Below are 22,265 nucleotides of genomic sequence, written 5' to 3'. Positions count from 1 at the left end.
ACATTTCAAATCTTTTCTGTTTGATAATATAGGAAGTACTTACCCGTGATGTACATATTTCGAAGAAAATGGTCTGTTCGTTCAGCTTACGTAATTTTGTCTTAATTATATTTATATCCGTTACAAAGGTATGATTACATTATCCAATATTTCTTTACCCTGCCCTGTCAGAGATTTTTTAATAACTTACCAAGATTAGTGGCTTGAAGAGTAGTCTTTCCTCGTCAGACAACGAGTCTAAAATCTTATTGTATCCTTTCACCACTGCCAACACGCTTTCGTACACGTAGTTCACTGTTTTACTTTTCTGATACACCTGGTTAGGAAGTAATAGTAATACAAAATGTTGGCTCTTTTAAGTCAATGTCTTCTTGAATGTTTATTAAGTACTATAGAATTATACTATAGAATTTCTACTATACTAGTTACGTGTGAGATAACGGCAGATAGAAGAGCATTTTTAGTTTCATTTTTCAGACTTATGTATTCCAGATGGCACCTACCTGAAAAGCGTGTACTGGTATATCCATACACAAGTTCTCCCAATGTGCCGCCTCTTTGCACAGCTCCAGGATATTTCTAAAATTAACAAACCACTTATTATTTACTTGTCAATATTAAATACTGACTTCCATTTTGGTGTATAGCATGAAAATTACTTCTACTTTCAGGAGAAGGTAAATCTTTAACCGATACCTGAAATAGGAAGATGTGCTATGTTCGACTGGTATATTTCTCTAGCATTTCTCAGATTTTATTATTTTATTCCAGTTTAAGACCCTTTATCCATCACACATTATCACTACTACATGTACTCACATATCGATGTTGCACTCCAACAATCCCGGATTCTCAGCGCTCTTCCTCATCAGGGTCTTGTTGAGTCCCGCGCCACATTTCTCATCCAAGTTGTGCTGGAGGTATTGTCATTTCATTTATTTATAATACTTTTGAGTCTTAAATATTTGTTGCTCCAATTTTCAAAACGCTTATTTTGTTTTCTAAGATGTTCAAGTGCCTATGTAGCTTCAAGGAGCAATGACTGACTCACAAATTGTACGGAATTATGTTTTACTAGAACAAAAAACGCCTCTCTTGTTGAAGGCTTACCGTCCAAGATATCCAGAGTTCCCTGATGGCGACGTCGATGGCTCCCATGAGTCTGTTCACGTGCATGATCACGTCTTCCGAGTTGCTGCACGGTAGCAGCCACGCTGATGCGTCTGTCATTATCTGTTAGATTTTAGAAAAGTAAACAGTCTTCAGGCTTTGTGGTTAGGTATATCCCCACCTATCGTACACATAATATTAAACAGGCAGTCAAACTATGAACTTCCTTATGTACTACCTTATAGGTACCTTAAAGGTACTTTCTTATGTACTGGTAGTGAAACACAAAAGGGTGTACCTATACTAAAAGTACCTACGGGATTGTACATGAGGAAGTTTATAAAGGGTACGTAAAAAAAAGAAAACAATAGATGCGCCACTGTAACCATGAGGCCACCATGACTTCTCAGTATGATACTACTACCTATGCTACGACTCCACTTATGTCAGTTTTAACCTTACATTCTTAAGATACATGAGCCTGTTCTTCCTCATCCTCAGCACGGTAGCTCTGCCCGCATACGAGGGCAGGTCTGCTGGATAGTAGCCACGCGTTGATACCATGTCCTTCTTTGCCTCTTGAACTTCCTCGCTGAACATCGCCCACATCTGAGGAGCAAAGCTTTGGTATTATTCGTTTGTTTGAAAAGATTATGCAGGCATGTATTTAACGCGGCGACTAAGTAAAACGAATATAGGTTTTAAAAAATAATAGAGTGGGTACCATTTATAATGGGTTGGCAGCTAAAAAGGAGTATCATAATAAGTAAAAGGTAGCATATTAATATATCAGTTATGAGGTCCGTTTTAATTTAAACTAGCATCAAGTTTTTCTTTTGGCGACTGAATTAATATCTAAACGAAAACTTAATGATGACAACAAAATAGAAAATGGGCATTCATAAATAATACAAATCAGGTTCTATTTAAAATTGTTTGGATGAAGAATAAATATAAACTAGCTCATATTATAAATATATTGTGCGACTTTTTAATAGCTTTAAATAAAGTCTAAAATGGCATGAAGAAAAAATATTTTGCGGCTGTTATTTTCAAAATTATAGGTGAATAGCATAGAAGTAAGCATGCAACATGCAGCAAGCATGACTTCTGTCACGGCTTCGGCGCTGCGGGGCTCCGGGGCGGTCCCATGCGAGCTTATTGTCGCAGATGGTTTTCACGCTCACCACCGCAGCTTCGGCTTGCTGGCCGGCAGGGCCGGCCAGCCTCAGCCGCGGCGGCGAGCGTAAAAACTACCTGCGCCTCAGCTCGCAGGCCGCCTCGCCCCTCCGCGCCTACGCGGTTTTGAATTGCACTCTAGGGGTAGGGCAGACAAGACTACGTGGAGTCGGTTTTGCAGCGATTCGTTTTCGTCACTAACTTCAATTTTTAATACAATGTTTTTTTAATGGAAGGTTATAAATGGCAATATGCTAAATAAAATGAATACAAATTAAATTCTACCATCTTCATAGTGCGCCAAGTGAGATAATACCACCGCACCTTCCGCCGTTTTCATGAAATTATGATACACAATATTAATACTTAACTCTTATTCCTTTTTATTGTACTCCTTTTAATATTTAGAGCTATCCACAAAGCGAAGCCTGAAACTGGGTTTTTAGTCGGCACGAAATAGTTGGTAACATATAATCTTTGCCACCTAACTAACATTATTAGTCGCCAAGTCATTATAAATAGCTCCTCACCTAATATTTCAATTGACTGGTATAGTTTATTTGCTACCCAAACGCAGCTGCTAGTTTTTAGTTTTTATAACACCCTTAATTTTGAACCTTACATATTTTATTAGTCGCAAAAATATTTAATCGCTGCCAAGTTATTTTATTTGTTGCCAACATTTGTCGACTTTTAAGTTATTAGTCACCAGGAATATAATAAGCCAAAGATTATTGTCAGGAGAATGGTCGAAAAGACCTTCTACATCAGTATGTTCCTCAAATGCTTCTGGATAGATGCTGGTGGAAGTCATGATGGTTGATAGAAAGTTAGTCTAACACAAGCAATATCTCATCGTTATTATGGAACCTGGTCACTGAAACTTAAAACTTTGCAGTTAGAATCTGCTTTATATATCAAGACTTGAATCTAGCTGGCTTCCTAACCAGGACTAAGATATGCCGTACCTCTGCAGTCTTCCTTTTGAAGACACGTTTCAGATTCTTCCGTTTGGAGTAATTGTTGAGTGAATAGAGAGCAACCACAGCTTCTTCTACATGATTGACTCCTTCAAACACTGTGTCCACGAGGTTTTCTATTATAATCTGCAATTAATCAAGCTAAGTGTAAAGGGTTTTAGAAGTATTGTGGAGATCCATGTCGTATCACAAAGTTGTTCTATCTATGGGACAGGATTTAGCCTTGAAGTTTGATTCAATTCTTCGCTTATAAGATATCTAAGCAAGAAACATAAAGTTCATAAGTTTCTTTCATACCTCAATGTCCTTGATAATAGTCCTGAAAGCGAGTATATCATCGTACCAGGACGGTGCCTGCACGTCAAGTATGGTGTTACCGACTCCCTTCACGTCCAACAGGGCTGAAAAGAACATACGCTCTATCTTTTCGCACTTTGCTTCGAACTGGTCGCCGCGGGCACCAGCGAAGTATGGCTTGTTTATATTTTCCATCTCATTGATCCTGAAAAATATTGTTTGAAATATGATGGTCATCATGCTTATTTTTTTTTTCGTTTTACTTATTGTAAATTTTTCCCCTTATGATTTACTCAAGGAAATCAATAGTAACCAATGGCTTTACACAAAGTAATCATACAATCGTATGCTTCCCATGTTACCAAAGTCAAGCTTCCAACGATTACTGTAAAAACATTGAACACTCACCTTCCGAAAATAATCATGCAGTTACAAACATCAAGCATATCGAAGCACCTCTGTATGAAGGAATCAATATAGTTGAAGATGGACCCTGTGTCCAGCTCCCAGCTATTAGGGTTCGCGTCGTTATGTGCCTCGGCCATTAGGTCATATATCTCTCTGTACTTCTTACAGCATTCTATACATTTGGTAAACTCCCCCAAAGCCTTAATCGTGTTCCCATCGAAGAGTTCATCAAGTTTAATATAATTTCGGCACAAAATAATGATCTGATTGCTCAGAGCTTTGAACAGATTCGTGATTCTCGTCTCGGAGTTATATGTTGGAGATTCCAGCCATATGAAACGAAATAAGTTTATAATATGTGGAATATGTTTGGCTATTTCGTCAGGATCCACCACACACTCGAGTACAGCGCAGGGTTGCTTGATGACTTGAAGATACTCTATGTTAGAGGTGGCTTCTCCAATCTTCTGCACTATATCTTCGCAGAGAGATTGGAACTGGTGGATGAATGTGGAGTGAGTGGTGACCAAGATCTTGGTGATGTGTTTCACTGCTGGGTTCTTGAGCTGGTGCAGTAAGGCGTTCAGGTTTTCATCTGGAATTTGAAGCAACGGATAACATCAAATAAAAGACGACATTAGATGGTCGATTGGTAGATTCTAAGCATAATTTTACTCACGTCTATAAATCCAAAAGTCATATTCATCGCTAGGGCACAGCAACTCCTTTTGAGATGCCACAAAGGCCTGGTCTTCCAAACACGACTTTATCTGATGGGTCCAGTAGACCACAACGCCTTCTAGCCTCTTGACCAGCTCGCGGTCAGCACTGGCCTTCTCGAACGACATGTTTTGACCCTCTCGAGGAATGTATAAGACGGTCAGTCCTAACATCTTGTAGTACATGTCTGTTAGTTTAGCGAGAAATGTGTGGATGTGGGTGCAGAACTCGCTTTTGACACCTGAAAAAAAGAAAAAGTTTACGGAACAATGACATCAAATTAATGATAGAAGATACAAAGCAATTTTATCTCTTTACGGCATCAAATCGTACTTACTATCAGGCCACGTATTAACAGCAAAGAAATACGGGGCATAAACGAACTCCATCATATTAATCACATTTGACTCTATAGAATCAATGAAGGTCCCGAATATAATATCATCATGGAAAGTCTCGGCCTTGAAGACAAAATCTGGAGGTCTTAAAAAATATGTCAAATCATATACAGGAGACGTGGGAATTTCTGGCCCAGCTTTTAGCTTATCTCCCTTGAAATAGATGCATAGGATCAAGTTCTTGGGTTCCAGAATCCAATCCTCAATGTGCTGGATGGCATCTTCAGTCCAGTCTTCAGGGCGAAGGTCGTAGATAGTGGTCATCTTCATAATATAGGACTTCAGTTTTTCTAATTCTTCTGGCTCGTAAATAGGTTTGACGGGGGTTTCGGCTAGCTCGCGCTCGAGTTGGGCTAGGCGTTCGCGTTCTGTAAAATATATTTAGTACATGTTTTAAGTGTGCTCTTGTTAGAAAAAAGTAATGTTTTCAAGTTTGCAGAATCAAAAGTTTTCAGTGAAAATTAAATCCTTCCGTTGGTAGGATGAAAAATGTATTCGAAATTTGCTGTAAAATGCATCATATTGAAGAGCAACTTGCAATTGGCAAATTATCCTCTTCTATGAAACGTTTAAATTATGTAAGTAAGTATATTACCTACTTCAAACTAACAACTGAGAGTACAAACTGCAGGTACCAAACTTTTAACATGTTTGAATAGAACAAAACATACCTCTATCTTCTTCAGAGTCATGACTCAAGTCATCGCTCCAGGCTATCTTCGGCCGTTTTCTCTTCTCCTCGGCCGCCGTCGGCGCCGGCGCCGCCGACTCCGGGGCATCCTCCGGTAATGCCTCCGCCATATTGGCGATTACCAACTAACACTAATTAACTAATCACCAGCTTAATTAACACAATTAATAACGTGAAAACTAATATTATTCAATCAATTTTTATTCTATGTTTTCGACAGAAAACAATAGAATGTCAAATTTTTTGAAAGGTTCCCGCCTTTTTGTGTTTTATTTATTTTTATTGCGATTATGAGAGTTGTATTCAGCCAGCAACTGCAATGATCGCAAGGAGTTTGGATATAATATCGATTTAACGTTGCATGGCTACATGCGCCGGCTAAAAATGTGTTGTTGTGGGGCTTATCATTATCATGATTATTATGTATCATGCTTACAATATACTTGGCTAAGAGTTCTCATCTTTTTAATATCCTGACCAACTTTTGTTGGCATTTTAAAGCAATATCTCATGTAGACATGGCCACGTTTATAACCGAATCGACTCAGAAAACTTAGACGAATAAACAACAAACAGACTTACATACACAGTTAACATGGTAGGAAGGAGTGCCTATTCTAGCCCGAATAACACACGTAATTTTTTTTTAGAAGTGCACGAGAACGACATCTTATCCTATGTCCCTAGGCCATGAAAATAAGTTAAAAGTCACTCAAAAGATAGGTATTTTAATAAATTCGTAGACGGCATAGACTCAGTTAGTGACCTTATTTTCTAAAAACTTTTTGAGCCGAAGGTTTTAAGCTTCTGGTTAGCGTCAAAGTTATGTTGTCATTATCCCCTTTCCTTGAATTGTTGTGAGAAATAGATAAAAATGTTCCTACAGGAATGTAAAGTTTAGGGAAACTCCGGTTGTTGGTTGTGAATGTGCGGTCTTCAGTTTATTTAACTAGGTACTTACCTTCGGTGAAAACTCGATAAGTCTAGTGCAATATAAGATTGAACAATCTAGTTGGCCGAATGGTCAAACTCGCCCGTGATTATTGTCATAATTAAGCTGTTCTGGTCAAGGAATTTGTGATTATAGTGTGATGTTATATCGGATGTAAGTATTCATTAAATAATTAAAGACTTCGGGTTTCAAGCACAACCTATTTGAGCACCATCCCGTTTACCGGGCTAGTTAAAATCATCGCGCGGGGATACATACACACGAAACTAACGTGTATTCGTGCCTAGCCATTTTCCCAACTATGTTGGGGGTCGACTTCCAGTCTAATCGGATGCAGGTGAGTACCAATGTTTTACAAGGAGCGACTGCCTATCTGACCCCCTCAACCTAGTTACCCGGGCAACCCACTCATCCTTGTTAAGACTGGTTGTCAGAGTTACTGGCTTGTGACTAACCGTAACGACTGCCAAAGATGTTCAAAATGTGTATACCTAATACTTAGCAGCTCAAGTACATGCGTTTAGTCTGTTAGCCGACACCAACATAGTTGGCAAAATGCTATATTTAGGCTGCGGTTCCACTGAGGCGGAGGCTTAGGATATTTAGAACGAGTCATATTTTAGATTTCACTCTCTCGACTGGTAACTGGTGTCGGTTAGACAACAAAATCACAGGTGCTGCTCGAGATCCGTTTACTTCATACACTGCCCAACTTCAATCAATTTAATTTTCCCTGGCTACGTCCTCAGAGGCAGCTAGCATGCTCCAACAAAATGTTGGATGGCGTGGGGCGTGTTCGCGTTCAGTAGAGACGGCCGCGCGCGGCTGGCGGGGGTGCTCCGCGCGTTGCTCATCGCCCAGCTCGTGGTCTCCTTGTGCATGGTCATCTTCTGCTACAACACCAGTCTCCGGGTCATGCTGCTGCTTAAGCATATACATAAGGTAAATCGTCACTATACATAGTATAAAACATACTTTTTCTGTTCTTATAACCCTAAGTCCCTATATCCCTACGTGCCTATATCCCTGTCCCTTTATCTCTATATTCTATCACTATGTCCCTTTGTACGCTTAAATCTTCAAAACCACCCGCAACGCAACCGATTTTCATGCGTTTTTTTAAATAGATAGAATGATTAAAAAGGAACGTTTATATGTATAATGACATACCTACTTATTAGTGGGGTGGTATTATAAGACAAACTTTGTTTGGGTAGTTTCGATCTAGCTAGTATAATTTTCTCTATTTACCAATGTCCAGGTAACAGTCCTCCTCCTCTACGGTCTGATCCTGTTCCAAGCTTACGGCATGAAGCTGCACTACACCGGGGGGTTGCGGCTCATCGCCGTGCTGCTGAAGTGTCCTCACTGGAAGAGGGCCACGCTTGTCAGTAGCGTGTGGATGCTCAGTGGGTCGCTGGTGGCTGCTAATGGCATGCTCGTGTATGCTGCTTGTAGGGGGACCTTGAAGGTAAGGAAGGAAGGTGGTTTTTTTCCGGTATGCGTTACAGTATCCTGTTTCATAGAAAGTGATTCAGCCCTTTTACTGTGGTACTGTCAGAGTTGCGGCTTATGTTTATACTTTTTAGTATTTTTTAATGGGGTCCTCAAATTACCCCTTTCTCTGTGGGTTAGCGGCGTGAGACAGTGTCACAGTCTTACTGACTAAAACCCATCATGTTCCTTCTTAAGCCCTTTATGTACCAGAGCCGCGGTAACTCCCGTTGATACTTTTTGGTAAATTAGTAAATCAGTAGATTTGAAAAAATCCCTGTGTTCGATAGCCCATTTATTGAGGAAACTAGGCTTTGCTTGAAGTAGTTATAATAACAAGAACAGCGTTGCAATGAGCATGTCTGATTGCAGGCTCTGATGAAGGAGCTGTCTTCGTCACTGCGTATCGGAATATCACAGTACTTGACGGAACCCACGTGGAAAGCGCTCTTGGATACCATGCAGGTAAGTGAAATGAAACAACGTTAATTCACCTGTGAACTGTAATTTACGTATGTGATCTTAGTATAAGACTTCTTCTTCATGATAGTTACGGAGGATTAGAGGATTTTAATTATATTTTTCCCGTGAACTAGGTGGAGTTAAGTTGCTGCGGAGCAGACAAACCAACAGATTGGCACGACATACCATGGATAAACATGGACTTTCTAAACGAAGGCTCAGAACTAGTTATGAAGTAAGCTTATTTATTTTTATTAGTGTGAGCCACTTTCAGATCCTTTCCCTTCAATTGCCTAGCTAAACTAGTTCAACTTTTACGTTTCATTTCCCACCAAGGCTGGCGGGGGCTGACGGGAAGGTACTGCCCCCTGTGTCTCCGTACTCTTGTTGCACGCCGAGAGTGCTGGCACCGTGTTACCACGACCCCTTACAACAGGTATCGTTTTTATATTATTGGAGTATCTTCTTTGTTCAGGATCGTTAATAATTTACAAATCTACGTAGACGTGTACCTATTACTACTTAGATGCTACTAGATGGTTCAAAATTGGATGCTATATGAGGATTGGAATTGGAGTTTATAGGTCTATCTTATCGACTAGTTCTTAGCGCTCATCTTAATAAATTCCAACCCAGGTGAACATAGGGCTGAATTTAATTTGTGTTGTAAAACCTAAAATATTTTTGAGTTTTCACCACACCACCAGTTTCTTCTATATCTAATGGCGTCTCCACACTATTGCTGAGAATTCGCGAATTTATGTGAGGCATAACGAGGATGAACGAGAATGTGGATGGTTTTCGCGGGTGTTTTCGCATATTTACGCCTGTGCCCCGATCAGTGTCGGTATTTTGTGAATTCTCGGCAATAGTTTGGAGTCGCCATTACAGCTCATATGTTTTCCTCGTAATCCGTGGTAATATGAGGTATGTTTGCAGTCGGAGTGGCGCGAGGTGTGGTCGGAGAGCTCGCCGCTGCTGTCGGCGTCGCTGCACACGCGCGGCTGCGTGGAGGCGGTGCGGGCGCCGCTCACGCGCGCGCTGCTCGCGCTGCAGTGCTTCAACATGCTCGTCTTCCTCTTCCAAGTACGTAGCATGTGCCTGCTGTACAGGTGTCAGGTGGAGTGGCCGAGGTGTGGTCGGAGAGCTCGCCGCTGCTGTCGCTTTAGCACGTAGCTACGTTGCATTTATCGACTCTACAGATAATATACCCATTTCTTCAATTAACTTTTCGGAAACACCAACGTTGCAGTAAAATTTATGTTTATGGAATCAATTATGGAATAACAGCTAGACCCTAACTACTGCTGCTAAGAACTCAATAATAAGGTCTTCCTAAGGACCATATCCTTTGATATAGTCCCGTGGGACAGAACCAAATGTCACAGTCCTACAGTTTGTAATTTCCTACGGGGCTTTATCAAATGGTAGGAAATAAAAATCACCCAAGTTTTGGGGATTTCTTCAGTCAGTGCAACAAGTCAGACCTGAACCATTTTTAATGACTCCTACGTACTCTGAACTCTAGTAAATTTCCACTACATCAACCTGTCGTTCCCCCCACAGATCCTGATAGTGGTGCTGACGCAGCTACTCCGCACGAGCGCGCGGGCGGCGGTGCTGCGCGGCGACTGCAGCGGCGTGGGGCCCGCCGTGCTGCTCGGCTCGCTGCCCGTACAGATGTCCGGACCGGTATGTCGCGTGTCACTTTGTTTTTGAGATAGGATTTCTATATGAACCTATTAAAGTATTAGGTTCCTGAGAGGACCAGCTTTTTCCTATTTTCTTTTTTAACACGCTTCACTTGTAACTATGTACCTATGTAAGAAAATCTTGGAATCTTAATTTGGCCCACTTCCTGGTCTTCGATTAGGATTAAATTTTGCACACGCTCTGGGTTCTGATGACAATATATGTCTAGCTAAGAAAAGCCATTACAAACCCAAAATGGCAGCCTCCCCAATATGACAGACGTGCTAAAAGCGTGTTGTTTAGTTTCTTTTTTAAGAATTATTTTTTAATCCAAGTTCTGTTTCGCAAGATTTCGATCATCATTTCAGTTCTTGTACATCTTTGTTTAACCTACCATATTAATTAAACAGGCAAACGCTTCAACAAGTTAAAACTTATGGTTCTGTTGAATTAACTGATGCTGTCCCATTCGAATAAGAACAATCACAACTTATGTTTGATCAGCTGTGTGATCATTTACCTTTAACTACTGTTTTATTATTGTTTTGATTCCACTATTGTTACAATGTTTGCATTTGAGGTGTAAACCCCATTCTTTAATATTTGTACTAGCACTTGCAATATCAAATTTTTTGTCGTTTTCCAGCGAGGCAGCTCAAGTCGGGAAGAGCTACGAGAGGGATGCTCGAGTACGAGCGCGGTGGGCGGTACGTACACCGCCAACTGGACACATCGCCGCACTCGCCGGAGACACACCTACCTCCGGACCAGGACCAGCTATCCTTACTTGTCTTAGTAAGTCGCAATGTGTATTATGAAGTTTTTATTTAAAGACGGTATACTTTGAAATGGTTATATTTTGGTTCATCATCATCTCCAGCCGTAGGACGTCCACTGCCCTTAGATCTTCACAGAAACCGGTTGGAAACGACCTGCATCCAGCGTCTTCCGGCGACCTTTATAAGGTCGTCTGTATGTCTTGTTGGTTAGGTTTTCTTAAAACATCATGTTTCTTTTCAGGCAGAACCTTTTTGAAGAACGCTTGTGTGGAAAAGACCCAGTTGTGCGTGTGTTGTGCGGGGTTATAAAGTGAGATGACAGTTAAAGTTTCATATTGCTAGTCTATAAGGCACAAAATTCTGTTATTATTCCAATTGTGAAGTGAATAGACAATAATTTTGTAAATATCATGTAAATAAAACAGCAAAGTGAATCAATGCAAAGGCTTTATTTTCGACGTTTTATAAACAGTCCTTAGGGCTAATAATTAAGTAACGTAGCGCGGTCGATATGGGCGCGATGGAATGTGTGTGTGGCTAGAGGGGCGGAGGCCCGTCGGGGTAGCGCAGCACGGGCTCCAGCGGGTGGCGGGCGCGGCAGTCGGGCGCGGCGCTGGGGGCGAGGGCCGCAGCTCCCAGCAGCAGCAGCAGCAGCGCCTGGAAGGGCAGCGAGGCTCGCGCCACGCGGCACACGAAGCGCAGGCCGCGCTGCAGGCCGAACAGCGAGCCCTCCTCGTCGCCGGGGGACGCATCATCCACTACCGGTCTGGAGAAATAAGGTATTCTTTAGTATTGTTGGTTGGAAGTGAGCCGTTTTTGCAGTTGAGAATTAGTGTAAGATTGTTCGTCTAAATGCAAATTTTATTTTTTTAATTTCGGTAATTTGAATTACATTCAGGACTTAATTGCTATATTACACGTCAACTGCAAAAGCGACTTCAATATTTTCGTAAGAGAAAGTAAGATTGAAATAGGACAGAAAATAATCGCAAGAGAGAGATTTTGGAGTTTTTTTTTTTTTCACTTAGAGAGAAAATAAAATTAATAGAAATTGACTAGACTACATTGGAAAACTGTTACGCAAAATAAGAGGTGGTTAGGCGTTCAAACTATTTTTATAAATATGATACACTTTTGACGTATTACTTTGGTACTAGCAAATATCTTTTATGCCACATCTCTCATTAATTTCCGTCAACTGTAATTTCATCATCCGCTTCCTTGTCATCCACAAGATACATCTATCCTTAGTATTATGTCTGTCATTCTTTCAGTTTTATACTCGTCACTCCTGGCATCATCGCCATATAATTTTACATTCCCATCACTCATTCATCATCTTAGGAATATTATCTCAATACGTAGTGTAAAAAATCTCAGAGCATCAAAAGTGCATCACTGACTACAAATACTACGCGAGTGTACTTACTGTGTCTCGTCGAGCGGCGGAAGGTGCAACGCCGACAGTTCATCCTCGTCCTCCTCCATTAGCTACGAACGACAAAATACGTCAACATACGTGCGAAGCCACTACTTAACGTGTTCTTACCTACACTTACTGCCTTGCTGACGCTACACGGATACTTTGTAAATGACACTGACATTTGTGACAGCTGTCACTTTGACATTTCAGCGACATGCTTTGCGTTCTCTGATTGAATAGTTTGGTCTGCGTGATAGCAGAAGATGCAATGTATGTTGTAGAATTGTCAAAAGAAGCCATTTCGAATGCCAGTGAAGCTTGATTTTGTAGGTATCAGTGTAGCGTTAACATGGCAAATTCAAATAAGGGTATGACTATTTCATCAAATTCTGTCAACAAATCTATTGGAGTCTTATCTATGTTCTATGTAAGTTGTCAGTAAAACTGTTTACATGTTGTGTTACAAATCAAAGCTTGCTTGTGTCTGCCGTATTGTGCTGTGGCAGGTGAAGCGTGGGTGAGGCAAAATACTATAATGTTGGACTTTATTTTTCATAATGTTTTACAGTTAATTTATTGTTTTAATTTTTTGTAAGGTATTATTAATTTACTGCAGTCGGTATCAAGGTAAACAAGTAATTGCTGTAGCACATAATGGTGGTGTGTTAATCGTAAAGTATTTTGTATATTTTTAAGTTCAATAAAATTAATAATATTTTTAGTGCCTTTTTTGTGTATGTTAAAATTGTTACAGTAATTACAGAATGAGTTCGTCCGTTATGTGCTAGAGCTGTACCTATCTAAGTGATTGCTAATGAGTACATACCTGTGGCGCGAGCGTGGCGGCGGCGGCAGCGAGTCCGTGCATGCTGCCGGCGGGGCGGTGCGCGAGCGCAGCTCCCAGCTTCAGCGCGTACACCGAGCACAGCTTGCGGAGAGACTGCAGCCGTAGTCGCAGCTCCGAGAGTCGCGTGTGAGGGCCTGCTCCTGGCGCTAGCAAGGCTGCTGCCTCGTGTAATGCTAAGACTCTCGGCTCCGCTCGTCGTAACTCATCACGCAACTCCGCAAACCGTCGGAAGTCGCGCTGCAGTTCAGCTGGCTCACGTCCTAAACGCAGCGGTTCTCTCGCTCGCACAGTCTTCTCAGCCGCCGCTAACTGAGCGACTAACTCCACTACGATGTCGTGGAACTGTCGGTTGTGTAGCAGTGCTCGTTGTAGCTGTGCCTGCCAGTCGTGAGCCCGTCGGCAGGCGGTGTCCCAGCGCGCATTGTCTGCAGCAAGGCGGGCGCGGACTCGCTCGGCGGCGGCGCCGGAGCGAGCGTGGGCGGCCACGTGGGATCCCACCACGTTTAGGGATACTACTATCGATTTGTGCGAGTCTAAGTCCAGGAGGAATTCACGGTGATCCTGTATGAAGAAAAAGGTAACTTAATAGAGTAATAACAATGTGGTATGGATATGTAATGGGAAGAAATGAAGAAATCATTTATCAGTGGAATGTTTTCAGCCTGAAGTATCAATAAATCGGTGAATTTTATGATAGACGATATGATCGAAAGAACGCCACTCCTGAAATCACATCAGATAGAGATATATGCAGAAGACTTGCGTCTACCTTGAATAAAAGTATAATAATAGCAGCAGGATAATAAATAAAATTGACTAAAAATCACTATCTTTCTTTCTACATACCTGTATAACATCTTCAAGCGCATCATACTGCTCAGGCGGTCCGGTCCTGGCATCATCAGTAGCCTCAGCGAACTGCAGCCACTGCTCCAGCCGCCACAGGTCATTGTCCAACTGCTTCCAGTTGCGCTCCGAGCACAGCGGACACGTCAGCCGGCCGGACTCACTGCGTTGGAGAACACAACGTCACAAACCGGACCAAAGGAACAAAGTTAGCAAATAAAGCCAATTTAAACGGGACTATTTAAATGGAATTATGAATATTAAACTAGTCTTTCAAAAAGCCAAACTTATTGTTACTTTAAATCTTTGAACAAACAGGACATCACAATTTTACAAAAAATGAAATAAATATAATTTGTACATATAATAATTTGTATAAAACAGACAGAACTACACATGAACATATATTTTCCCATAGTAAAAAGCTAATAAAAACAGTGTAAAGTGCAGTGCGGATACACCAATAAATAAAAAGTGTAATTATTTCAATAACTACAGTAATACTGATTAATATCACATCATGCATATCGCATCCATTCCTGCTACAATATATCACAGATCAATAAATTAAAAAGACACGACACATTCACAAAAAATACTCAAATTGAGATAAAAAAATTAAGTCTTGTGTAAAGTAAAAATACACTATTGAATATTTTAAAGCTATGTATAATACTACTGATCTTATCTACAGTTATAGAAAACTAAAACTAATCCAATCTACTTCAAAACTACAGTAAATACTATTTAAAAAATCTAAATATGTAGCAGAAATGTTTGTAATATTTGAACTACAAATATTAGGTAAGCAGTACTCACTGTTCGCACGTGAGCGCGTACGACGCTGAGTGGGGCAACCTATAGGACCAAAAACGCATGTGTTTAGAGCATGCCGGGTTAGGAAGCTGTTACACAAGTGACACCAACCGTGATAAAATCGATACGCCAGTGTGTAGGAGCCTTTATGGCGTGCTACATTTAGTGCTCAAGATTCACAGTGGAAAGAAATCTCGATAGAAAAGCAATCGAGTTGAGTAAATTAGATTTTGAAAAGATTTGTGTGCTTAGAAAGGTTTTTGGGGCTTCATTCAGTATCAACAGAAAAAGGCAAAAACAGATATTGAACATTTTTGTAGAGGACTTACAATTATGGTTTAAAATTAGGGACAATTTGTGACTATCAAAATCATGGCGTATCTATATTTTATCATCTAGTCTGTGTACTCCACGGCATTTAAAATTTTATCGTAGAATAAATCAGTCTTTTATTTTATTTACAACTACTGAGATCACCTTTACATTAATTTAATAATCTTATAATTGAATCCATTATATAAATAATACTGTTTATATTTGTGTATAATTAAATGCAACAAAAAAGTACAGTCAGCTTCACAAGTGAATGCCAAATTCAGTCAATATTTTTTGGTCCTTCGATCCAATTTAGAGTGTCACCGACTGTACATCACCAATACAAAATTGACTGTTTGAGAACAGCTTTAAGCCCCGTCACCAATTGCCATCAGTGCTATAAGTGCTACCATATAACAATCATCAAATAAACAACATTTAAGACTTTAATACACGGACATTTCATACAATGACGTCTTTGCTAAGAGGCAGGCAAGAATACGATTCTTATGAACAGTTTTGTGGAAATAGAGAAATAGTGTGCAAAGAAGAATTTTATGGATTTTTAAAATAATTCTTCAAAAGAAGCAACGGTGCTGGATTTACAACAAAATGCATTGTGAATAGAATATTTAAAGAACATTCAGGTAGTCTTTTATCGAAGAAAGTGAAGAAGAAATTCATGACCTTAAATGCAAAGAATAAATTTTATCAAAGCATGTAGCATTGCTATACACCGTCATCAACATGAAATGTCCAGAAAAATAACGTTAGAATCAACTCGGATAGATACTCAAATTACACCAGACGCCAAAATTGCACATAATTACAGATGCACAAGATCCATAATCGCTTGCAACCTGACTCATTGATAAACACTCACCTCAAGTTGTTGATTTGTAGTTCGCGTTTCTTCGCTTGGCTGAGCAGATCTTCGTAGGTCAGGGAGAGAGATTCAACTTGTTTGAGCATGGCCTCGTCTTCTGTGGCATCGCATTCCGTCAGGAGTAGTTCTGAGAGATGCTTGGCGAGCTCTAGTGTCTGTCCAGGTTTGGCACCAGCTTTGGCTATTTCTTTGGCGGCAGTGGCAAGTTCGTCACTGCTCGCCTTCTCGTTAGGTTGTGTGTCCAGGGCAGTTCGGAGTGCGTCTAATGCTTCTGATGTTTCTTTGACAGCGATGGCTAGTTCTGCTCTATAGGTTTCCTTGGACGTGAGGGTATCTACTTGGAGGGCAGCGTCCGTTTCCCATTTGAGGGTGTCCACCTGAAGGAGGAATTGTTCAATCGTAAGATTCTATAAGTATAAGTTTTATAGTATCCGTTGTCTTTCTAAAGGAAATGAGTTAAGAATCTGAGACTTAAGAATATATTTCTTAAGTTTTTCTTATTTGTTCTTTTTTATCAATTGGCTATCCTAAAGTTTCTATATTTACCTGTACAGCAGAATCAACATCGCCGACAACCTCCGCCCGTGCGAGGTCTAGTCTGGTCCTGACATCCGCGAACAGAGCGCGGTACTCCGACACCATGTCCGACACTCCCGACACTGTCGACACTGCGGCCGCCAGTCGGTCTGCGTCTTCTACCAGCTCCTGGCATTCTAGGAGTTCTTGTTCGACACCCTTAAAAATGAAAATTGGTATTTTAAATGGCTTTATAAAACAAAAGAAGTACCTAGCCAAAATATACTTGATGAAACAAAATTACTATGTTAACTTTTGCAGATGCCGATGCATTTTAATTAAGAAAATTTAAAAAACAAATTTTAATGTGGTTGAAATACTTACAGCAAGTTCTTTCAAAGCGGTGTCCTTGTCAAGCGGCGTAGGTGCAAGATGTAACGCTCTCGTCAGCCGAACATCAGCCTCAGCCAGCGCCACCACCGCCCGGCCGTGCGCGGCCACGAACTGTCGATGCTGATCCGCTCCTGCAGCCATGATCCGCGCGCGCAGCTGCTGCCAGCGCCGCACGCCCGCGCGGAGCCGCGCACCGTCATCTGCGCCAGCACCGCGCAACTCCACGCCTCGAGCCGCGGCTATCCGGCTGTAAGCATCCTCTAACCGCTTCACATCCCCTTCCAAACCATCCAAATCCTTTATCACAGCTTTAGAAACACTCTCGTCTTCAGGCTCGCCCCGTTGCTTCCTAGTCTCAATCTTCTCCACCCGCCTTTCAATGGATTCAAGTTTCTTCTCAACTTTAGGCAGTAACGAGTGCGCCAGTTCAGCGGATTTGCAGATCTCTTTGAGCGCATTCTTCCGCAGTTCGGACATCTCGCAGATGTTCTTCCATATCTTTTCGACAATGTCGACGCCAGTGTGAAGGTTGCGGAGGTCAAAGTTGCCTTTGAGTACGTCAGGGTCGTTGAAAACAAGTTCGCAGAGGTTCAGAGTCTCTCCGACCTCTCCGCTCTGTTTTTCAATAACCTTGTGAATGTCATCGCGGTCTTTGAACTTCTCAGTAACAGCAGTAGTCGTTAGTTGCTCCAGTACAACAGGAGTAGATAAGTTAGATTCTATGGAATGTAGATTAATCCTAATTTCAGTAAGCCGTACTTCTAGTTGCGATATTGTTTCCAAGAGCTCGTTAATCTTAGCTATTCTTGATCTTCCAGTTTCTTGCATCTTGTACCACCGTTCTTGTATGTCTTTTAGTTGTTTAGATGTGTTTTTACTGTAAGACTTTTCGTCTTTCTTGGATAATTCAACTAGAGAGGAGCCAGTTTCAGTGAGCCATTCGAATTCACGTTCCTTCATTGCTGTTTCTGCTTGAACTTCGGAGTTTATCCTTCTTATCAAGTCTTGTGGATCAATAGCTCCAATTTCAGTGCTCTGAGTTGAGGCTTCCAGACGTGTTTCAAGTGTGCTGATCCATTCAACAAACCGTGAGAGACGGGAATCGAATATCGTGTATACTTCTAACCTTTCCTGCAGTCGGTGGATGATGATGGACAGCTGATGTTCCAGGTCGGCGCGCTGTTGTCGCAGCTGCCAGACCCTCTGGTTCACTAACCTTATGTCCTGAGGACTCAAGCATTCCTTAAGTTGTTCCTGAATAACGCTTAGAGCTTCGATCTGAGTTTCAGTTTTAACAATCTTTATCCTTAACTCTGAGTACCTGTCAATAGCTTTCTTAAGCTGTGGCCTAGATAACTTATCTTCGTCAGAGTAAGTCATGATTTCTTCTTGAGTCTTCGAGTAAAGTTTGTGCAGTTCATTGTTCGTCAGGTTTTCGTATTCATTGATCAAGCCGAGTATCCTGTTCAGGAAGTCTCTCCACGTGTCGAGGCTAGCTTGAAGGTTATCGACCCTCTTAACAATGCCAGCGTACTCCATCCTCACAGATGTCGCGTAAGCTTCTTCCGTGAATTCGAGCACTTTCTTCAGGTCACTCAGCAATTTGTCAGATTGTCGTCTACCTTCAGGGATCTTATCTGAGAGATTCTGTATCTTGGAAACTATTTTCTGTATCCTCTTAATGTGTACGTATCTGAGTTGGAGCTTTTCCTTCTCTCGTTCCATTTCTTTGAGCCACCTGAGTAGTTCCGTGTAAACTTCTTTGTAGTCATCCCACGCAGCTATCCGAGTGCACACTTCATCGTGTCGTTCAACTATTCTGGCTAATGTCTCATTGTGTAGGTTCGTGAGCGTATCAAACTTATCTGCTAAATCTCGATTCCTTGTTTCCCTGTTCTCGTTCATTAGAACTGACCTCTGTGACGTGAGCAGGTTCTTATGGACCCTGCACAGTCGACGGTGTTCCGTAAGGTTTTCGTAGTCAGCCGGGACTGAGCCAGATAAGAATGATTGCAGATCTATTAGGTATTCGTGCCAGAGTCTCAGCGCTGTCGCTGCGTCTCCAGACCTGACGAGTGCGGTGGATAGCCGATGGTAGTGGAGGAAGGTATCTCTGAACATGGCCTGCCATAGTTCTAGTATCCTCACTATCGAGTGTTCGTCGGAAACGTCTCTGTCAATATCTGGGAGCTCAGCCTTCGCTGGGGCGATGTCTGCCTCGCTCTTACCCAGAGCTATTAAGTTATCACGAAGAGCGATCAGTTGTTCTTCGACTATTTCACCGTCTTCGTGCACAGGGGTCAGATCCTGCAAAGAGAATGGATTATTTAGTACTTTGCTTATAGTATTACAAGAGCCAATCATCAAGTCATGATGAAATAGAGAGATTATATAACAGAAGAACAGCTAAAAATAAGAGACCAAACTAACGATTGCAAATCATTGCATTACGAGTGGCTTGATCAATCGGTTGTGAATCTAGGCAGCTGTGCGTGACAATTGATTTCTGATGGCTACAATTTATCAATAAGATCGAGACCACTCAGTATTTGCCGGTCATTGACCCAGATGTCTAATGTTATCTGCAAAAAACAATTTTATCGACTGTTTATGTTCTTGTGCCGTCTAGATTTGGTCAGCTCACTTGATTAGCTTCACGGATTTGTATTCAATCATCTTGAAAGCCTCAAGTGGGTCTTGTCTTTTTCTGTTATTCTTTTTATACCTAATAAGACTGCAAACTTTTTGATTTATTCCTGGAAGATCGCGTGATTGTATTTTCCTTCTATCACTGTAGTATTAAATAGTCGATCAATAACTATATCATGAAGAATTATGGGTGCAAAGTACGCGGCAATCAATACTGCCGTTATGTTCATAATAAATTCACGAAGGCGCACAGACTCAGCCGTTACTGACGGCGAATATGGGCCGAATGCTATCTGTTTAGGAAATGCTGTATTATGCTGATTAGTAGACATAACGGTTTAATAAGTGCACCTTTAGGTCCTTATCTGAGTCCTTCAATCAGTAAAAACCTTTTTGTAAGTTACTTTGTGGTCTGATATCTGTCACGATTTGCTTTATAATAAATTGCTTGACCTATCTATCTGCCAGAGAACGTCCGTTTGAGTCATTCACACTATAGCGTCACAATTGAATGGATGTACTTGAGTAAATGATTTACAGACTAACTTATAAATCAAGGAGATAAAGAAATGAAAATGTGTATCTGACTAAGAATAGACTGGCAAGTTCATGGTACGAGAACAACGTATTTCAGTCAGTTATTGTTAGCATTTACTACTTCCGTTGCTGTTCTTACCATTTTAACAAACAATGATCTATTTGTATATCGAAGAATCTATCATGCGGTCATTTGACTGCAATTTAGGAACATTTGTCCCCTCTATTAAACACCTTTCCTGAATCATGAAAATCATCAAACTCACCTGTCTCATATCACACAGCTTCTCCTTCGCGTGCTGTGCCTTAGCCCTGGCCAGCTGCCTGGCTTCACCCAGGTCAGCCAGCGCCTGCACTGCACCGGCCACCAGCTGCAACCTTCGCGCCAGTGCATCAGCATCAGCTTGTAAGGCGCGGGACCCGGTTTCCGCGGCCACGCGCGCAGCTAGAGAACGGAGTTCGGCTACGCGAGCCTCTTGTTCTAAGCATGCCTGGGGAAGAAGAAAGGTTTTTAAATTATAGTGTTTAATGAAGAGGTGAATGTGTGTTGTGATAATGACGACGACAACTGCGCAATCAAACAAGCACATAAAATACCAATAGTTTACGTAATAAGAGCTTCAGCTGTTACTAAAATTAACTTGATAATATTTCATAATAAGAACAAATAAGAGGCATTCATAAGCTCTGAGATTAATCGTAGAAAAGCTTAAGAATATTTCATAACCAGAGAATTTAATACAAAACAACAGATTTATAATTATTTAAAGAAATAAACAATACTCGTAAACATAAATTGTTACCAATTACTATTGATGTGATGTGGCGTAAATACCGTAGTTTACACGACAAATTCTTTCACACTATTCCGTGTGTAAAACCTCAATAGTAGTTTTCATTTGTCTCCCATAACAAGGAAATAAGAACAATGTGTTGGATTTGTTTTGGATTTGCGGTACAAGGCAGTTACCAAGTTAATTCGGAGACCTTATTAAACTGTCTTCCTTGCATTCACGAAAATGCTATTAATATGATTCTATCTTTGTACCGTACACCAATTAATTTTACGTAAAATTAATCTGTTTAACGAAACGAATACATTACCTAGAAGTCTGTAAGTACTTATTTTTGGTTCGTCGACATTTAAATCAATATTTAGTACTAAGGAAGTGATTTAATATCGTTTTTCTGTCAGTATTCCGCATGTTTTATTGTAATAAACATAATTAAGGTATTAGTATGCGTAGGTTCATAAGACCAGGATTGGTTAGAGACCTCGTGACCTGCTTGCTCAATGCTCAATTGAGTTGATGCCCATTTGTACGTAACATAATAGGAGTTAGGCTCAAATAGTAGGATCGAGGAGGTATGAGCAAATATTTTAGTCTGTAAGTTAGGTACAGTAGCGAATTTTCCCATTCCTATTTTTTTTCAGCGACACTCATAGGGACTAGCAAAATTCAGCCAAGTGTAAAAACAAAAATTACAAGAATTTTATAAATATACAGACTCGAATAAAGATTATCAGCCTTACTTATAAAAATCAACAAATCATCTTCTAAGCATTGTTTTAAGTAATTACTACTTAAAGCCTTAAGTAGTGATTAAATTATTTTGACCTATAAACGTTGCTCAAGCATGTCTTAAATAATGAACAGATAATGACATAAAAACATACTAATTTCTCAACACTACCGGAATGTTGGTAGCTTAAAAAAATATTTGTCATCAAAACGTTGTGTAATGGCAACAATGGCATCCGTAAAATATAAAATTAAAAAGTTGAGCTGTCAATAAACCGGAAATGAAAAATCAGCTGGTAAGAATCCAGCCATTTTGATAATTAGCGGGTTAAACAAGGGTGTGAGGCTACTT

General features: G+C 40.8%; 3 protein-coding genes across 10 annotated transcripts in view; 1 reads left to right on the top strand and 2 right to left on the bottom strand.

The window, feature by feature from the left end:
- LOC110381280 (dynein axonemal heavy chain 2) overlaps positions 1 to 6,034 on the bottom strand; it is a 52,299-nt gene extending 46,265 nt beyond the window's left edge. Inside the window, exons 1-11 of the mRNA XM_064037538.1 lie at positions 5,764 to 6,034; positions 5,032 to 5,460; positions 4,654 to 4,935; positions 3,975 to 4,569; positions 3,567 to 3,771; positions 3,258 to 3,395; positions 1,573 to 1,719; positions 1,111 to 1,233; positions 820 to 914; positions 504 to 579; positions 191 to 316 (exon numbers count right to left, since the gene is read on the bottom strand). Of these exons, the coding sequence (XP_063893608.1) occupies positions 191 to 316; positions 504 to 579; positions 820 to 914; positions 1,111 to 1,233; positions 1,573 to 1,719; positions 3,258 to 3,395; positions 3,567 to 3,771; positions 3,975 to 4,569; positions 4,654 to 4,935; positions 5,032 to 5,460; positions 5,764 to 5,893 (2,346 nt within the window). The 5' untranslated portion in view covers positions 5,894 to 6,034. The remainder of the gene's footprint in view (positions 1 to 190; positions 317 to 503; positions 580 to 819; positions 915 to 1,110; positions 1,234 to 1,572; positions 1,720 to 3,257; positions 3,396 to 3,566; positions 3,772 to 3,974; positions 4,570 to 4,653; positions 4,936 to 5,031; positions 5,461 to 5,763) is intronic.
- Positions 6,035 to 6,714: 680 nt separating this feature from the next.
- LOC110381277 (RDS/peripherin-like protein xRDS35) lies at positions 6,715 to 11,491 on the top strand. Its single transcript, XM_049840705.2, has 10 exons — positions 6,715 to 6,888; positions 7,485 to 7,677; positions 7,997 to 8,206; positions 8,602 to 8,694; positions 8,826 to 8,926; positions 9,028 to 9,127; positions 9,631 to 9,777; positions 10,258 to 10,383; positions 11,030 to 11,178; positions 11,404 to 11,491. Coding segments are annotated over exons 2-10 (1,089 nt in total). The 5' UTR covers positions 6,715 to 6,888; positions 7,485 to 7,515; the 3' UTR covers positions 11,405 to 11,491.
- A 101-nt stretch (positions 11,492 to 11,592) lies between these two features.
- Positions 11,593 to 22,265, bottom strand: part of LOC110381285 (muscle-specific protein 300 kDa) — a 187,644-nt gene continuing 176,971 nt past the window's right edge. For 7 of the 8 annotated variants that reach the window (XM_064037392.1, XM_064037391.1, XM_064037389.1 and 4 more), the window contains 9 exons: positions 20,657 to 20,881; positions 17,196 to 19,511; positions 16,842 to 17,030; positions 16,293 to 16,672; positions 15,098 to 15,136; positions 14,279 to 14,441; positions 13,412 to 13,993; positions 12,592 to 12,653; positions 11,593 to 11,928 (listed from right to left, as the gene is read on the bottom strand). In XM_064037392.1, coding sequence (XP_063893462.1) covers positions 11,700 to 11,928; positions 12,592 to 12,653; positions 13,412 to 13,993; positions 14,279 to 14,441; positions 15,098 to 15,136; positions 16,293 to 16,672; positions 16,842 to 17,030; positions 17,196 to 19,511; positions 20,657 to 20,881 — 4,185 coding nt within the window. In that variant the 3' untranslated portion in view covers positions 11,593 to 11,699. The remainder of the gene's footprint in view (positions 11,929 to 12,591; positions 12,654 to 13,411; positions 13,994 to 14,278; positions 14,442 to 15,097; positions 15,137 to 16,292; positions 16,673 to 16,841; positions 17,031 to 17,195; positions 19,512 to 20,656; positions 20,882 to 22,265) is intronic. The other variant, XM_064037393.1, reaches the window with a different exon arrangement.

The sequence above is a fragment of the Helicoverpa armigera genome, chromosome 13, assembly GCF_030705265.1.
Source record: "Helicoverpa armigera isolate CAAS_96S chromosome 13, ASM3070526v1, whole genome shotgun sequence".
In the NCBI taxonomy this organism is placed as follows: domain Eukaryota; kingdom Metazoa; phylum Arthropoda; class Insecta; order Lepidoptera; family Noctuidae; genus Helicoverpa; species Helicoverpa armigera.
Note: the sequence above shows the minus strand (reverse complement) of the source record. Positions and strands in the feature narration are given on the sequence as shown.

Excerpts from the sequence above, each read along its gene's own strand:
- LOC110381277 (XM_049840705.2), top strand. The coding sequence starts at position 7,516 with ATGGCGTGGGGCGTGTTCGCGTTCAGTAGAGACGGCCGCGCGCGGCTG. Across the intron at positions 7,678-7,996 it reads TGCTTAAGCATATACATAAG|GTAACAGTCCTCCTCCTCTA; the intron begins GTAAATCGTCAC and ends ACCAATGTCCAG. Across the intron at positions 8,927-9,027 it reads GGCTCAGAACTAGTTATGAA|GCTGGCGGGGGCTGACGGGA; the intron begins GTAAGCTTATTT and ends TTTCCCACCAAG.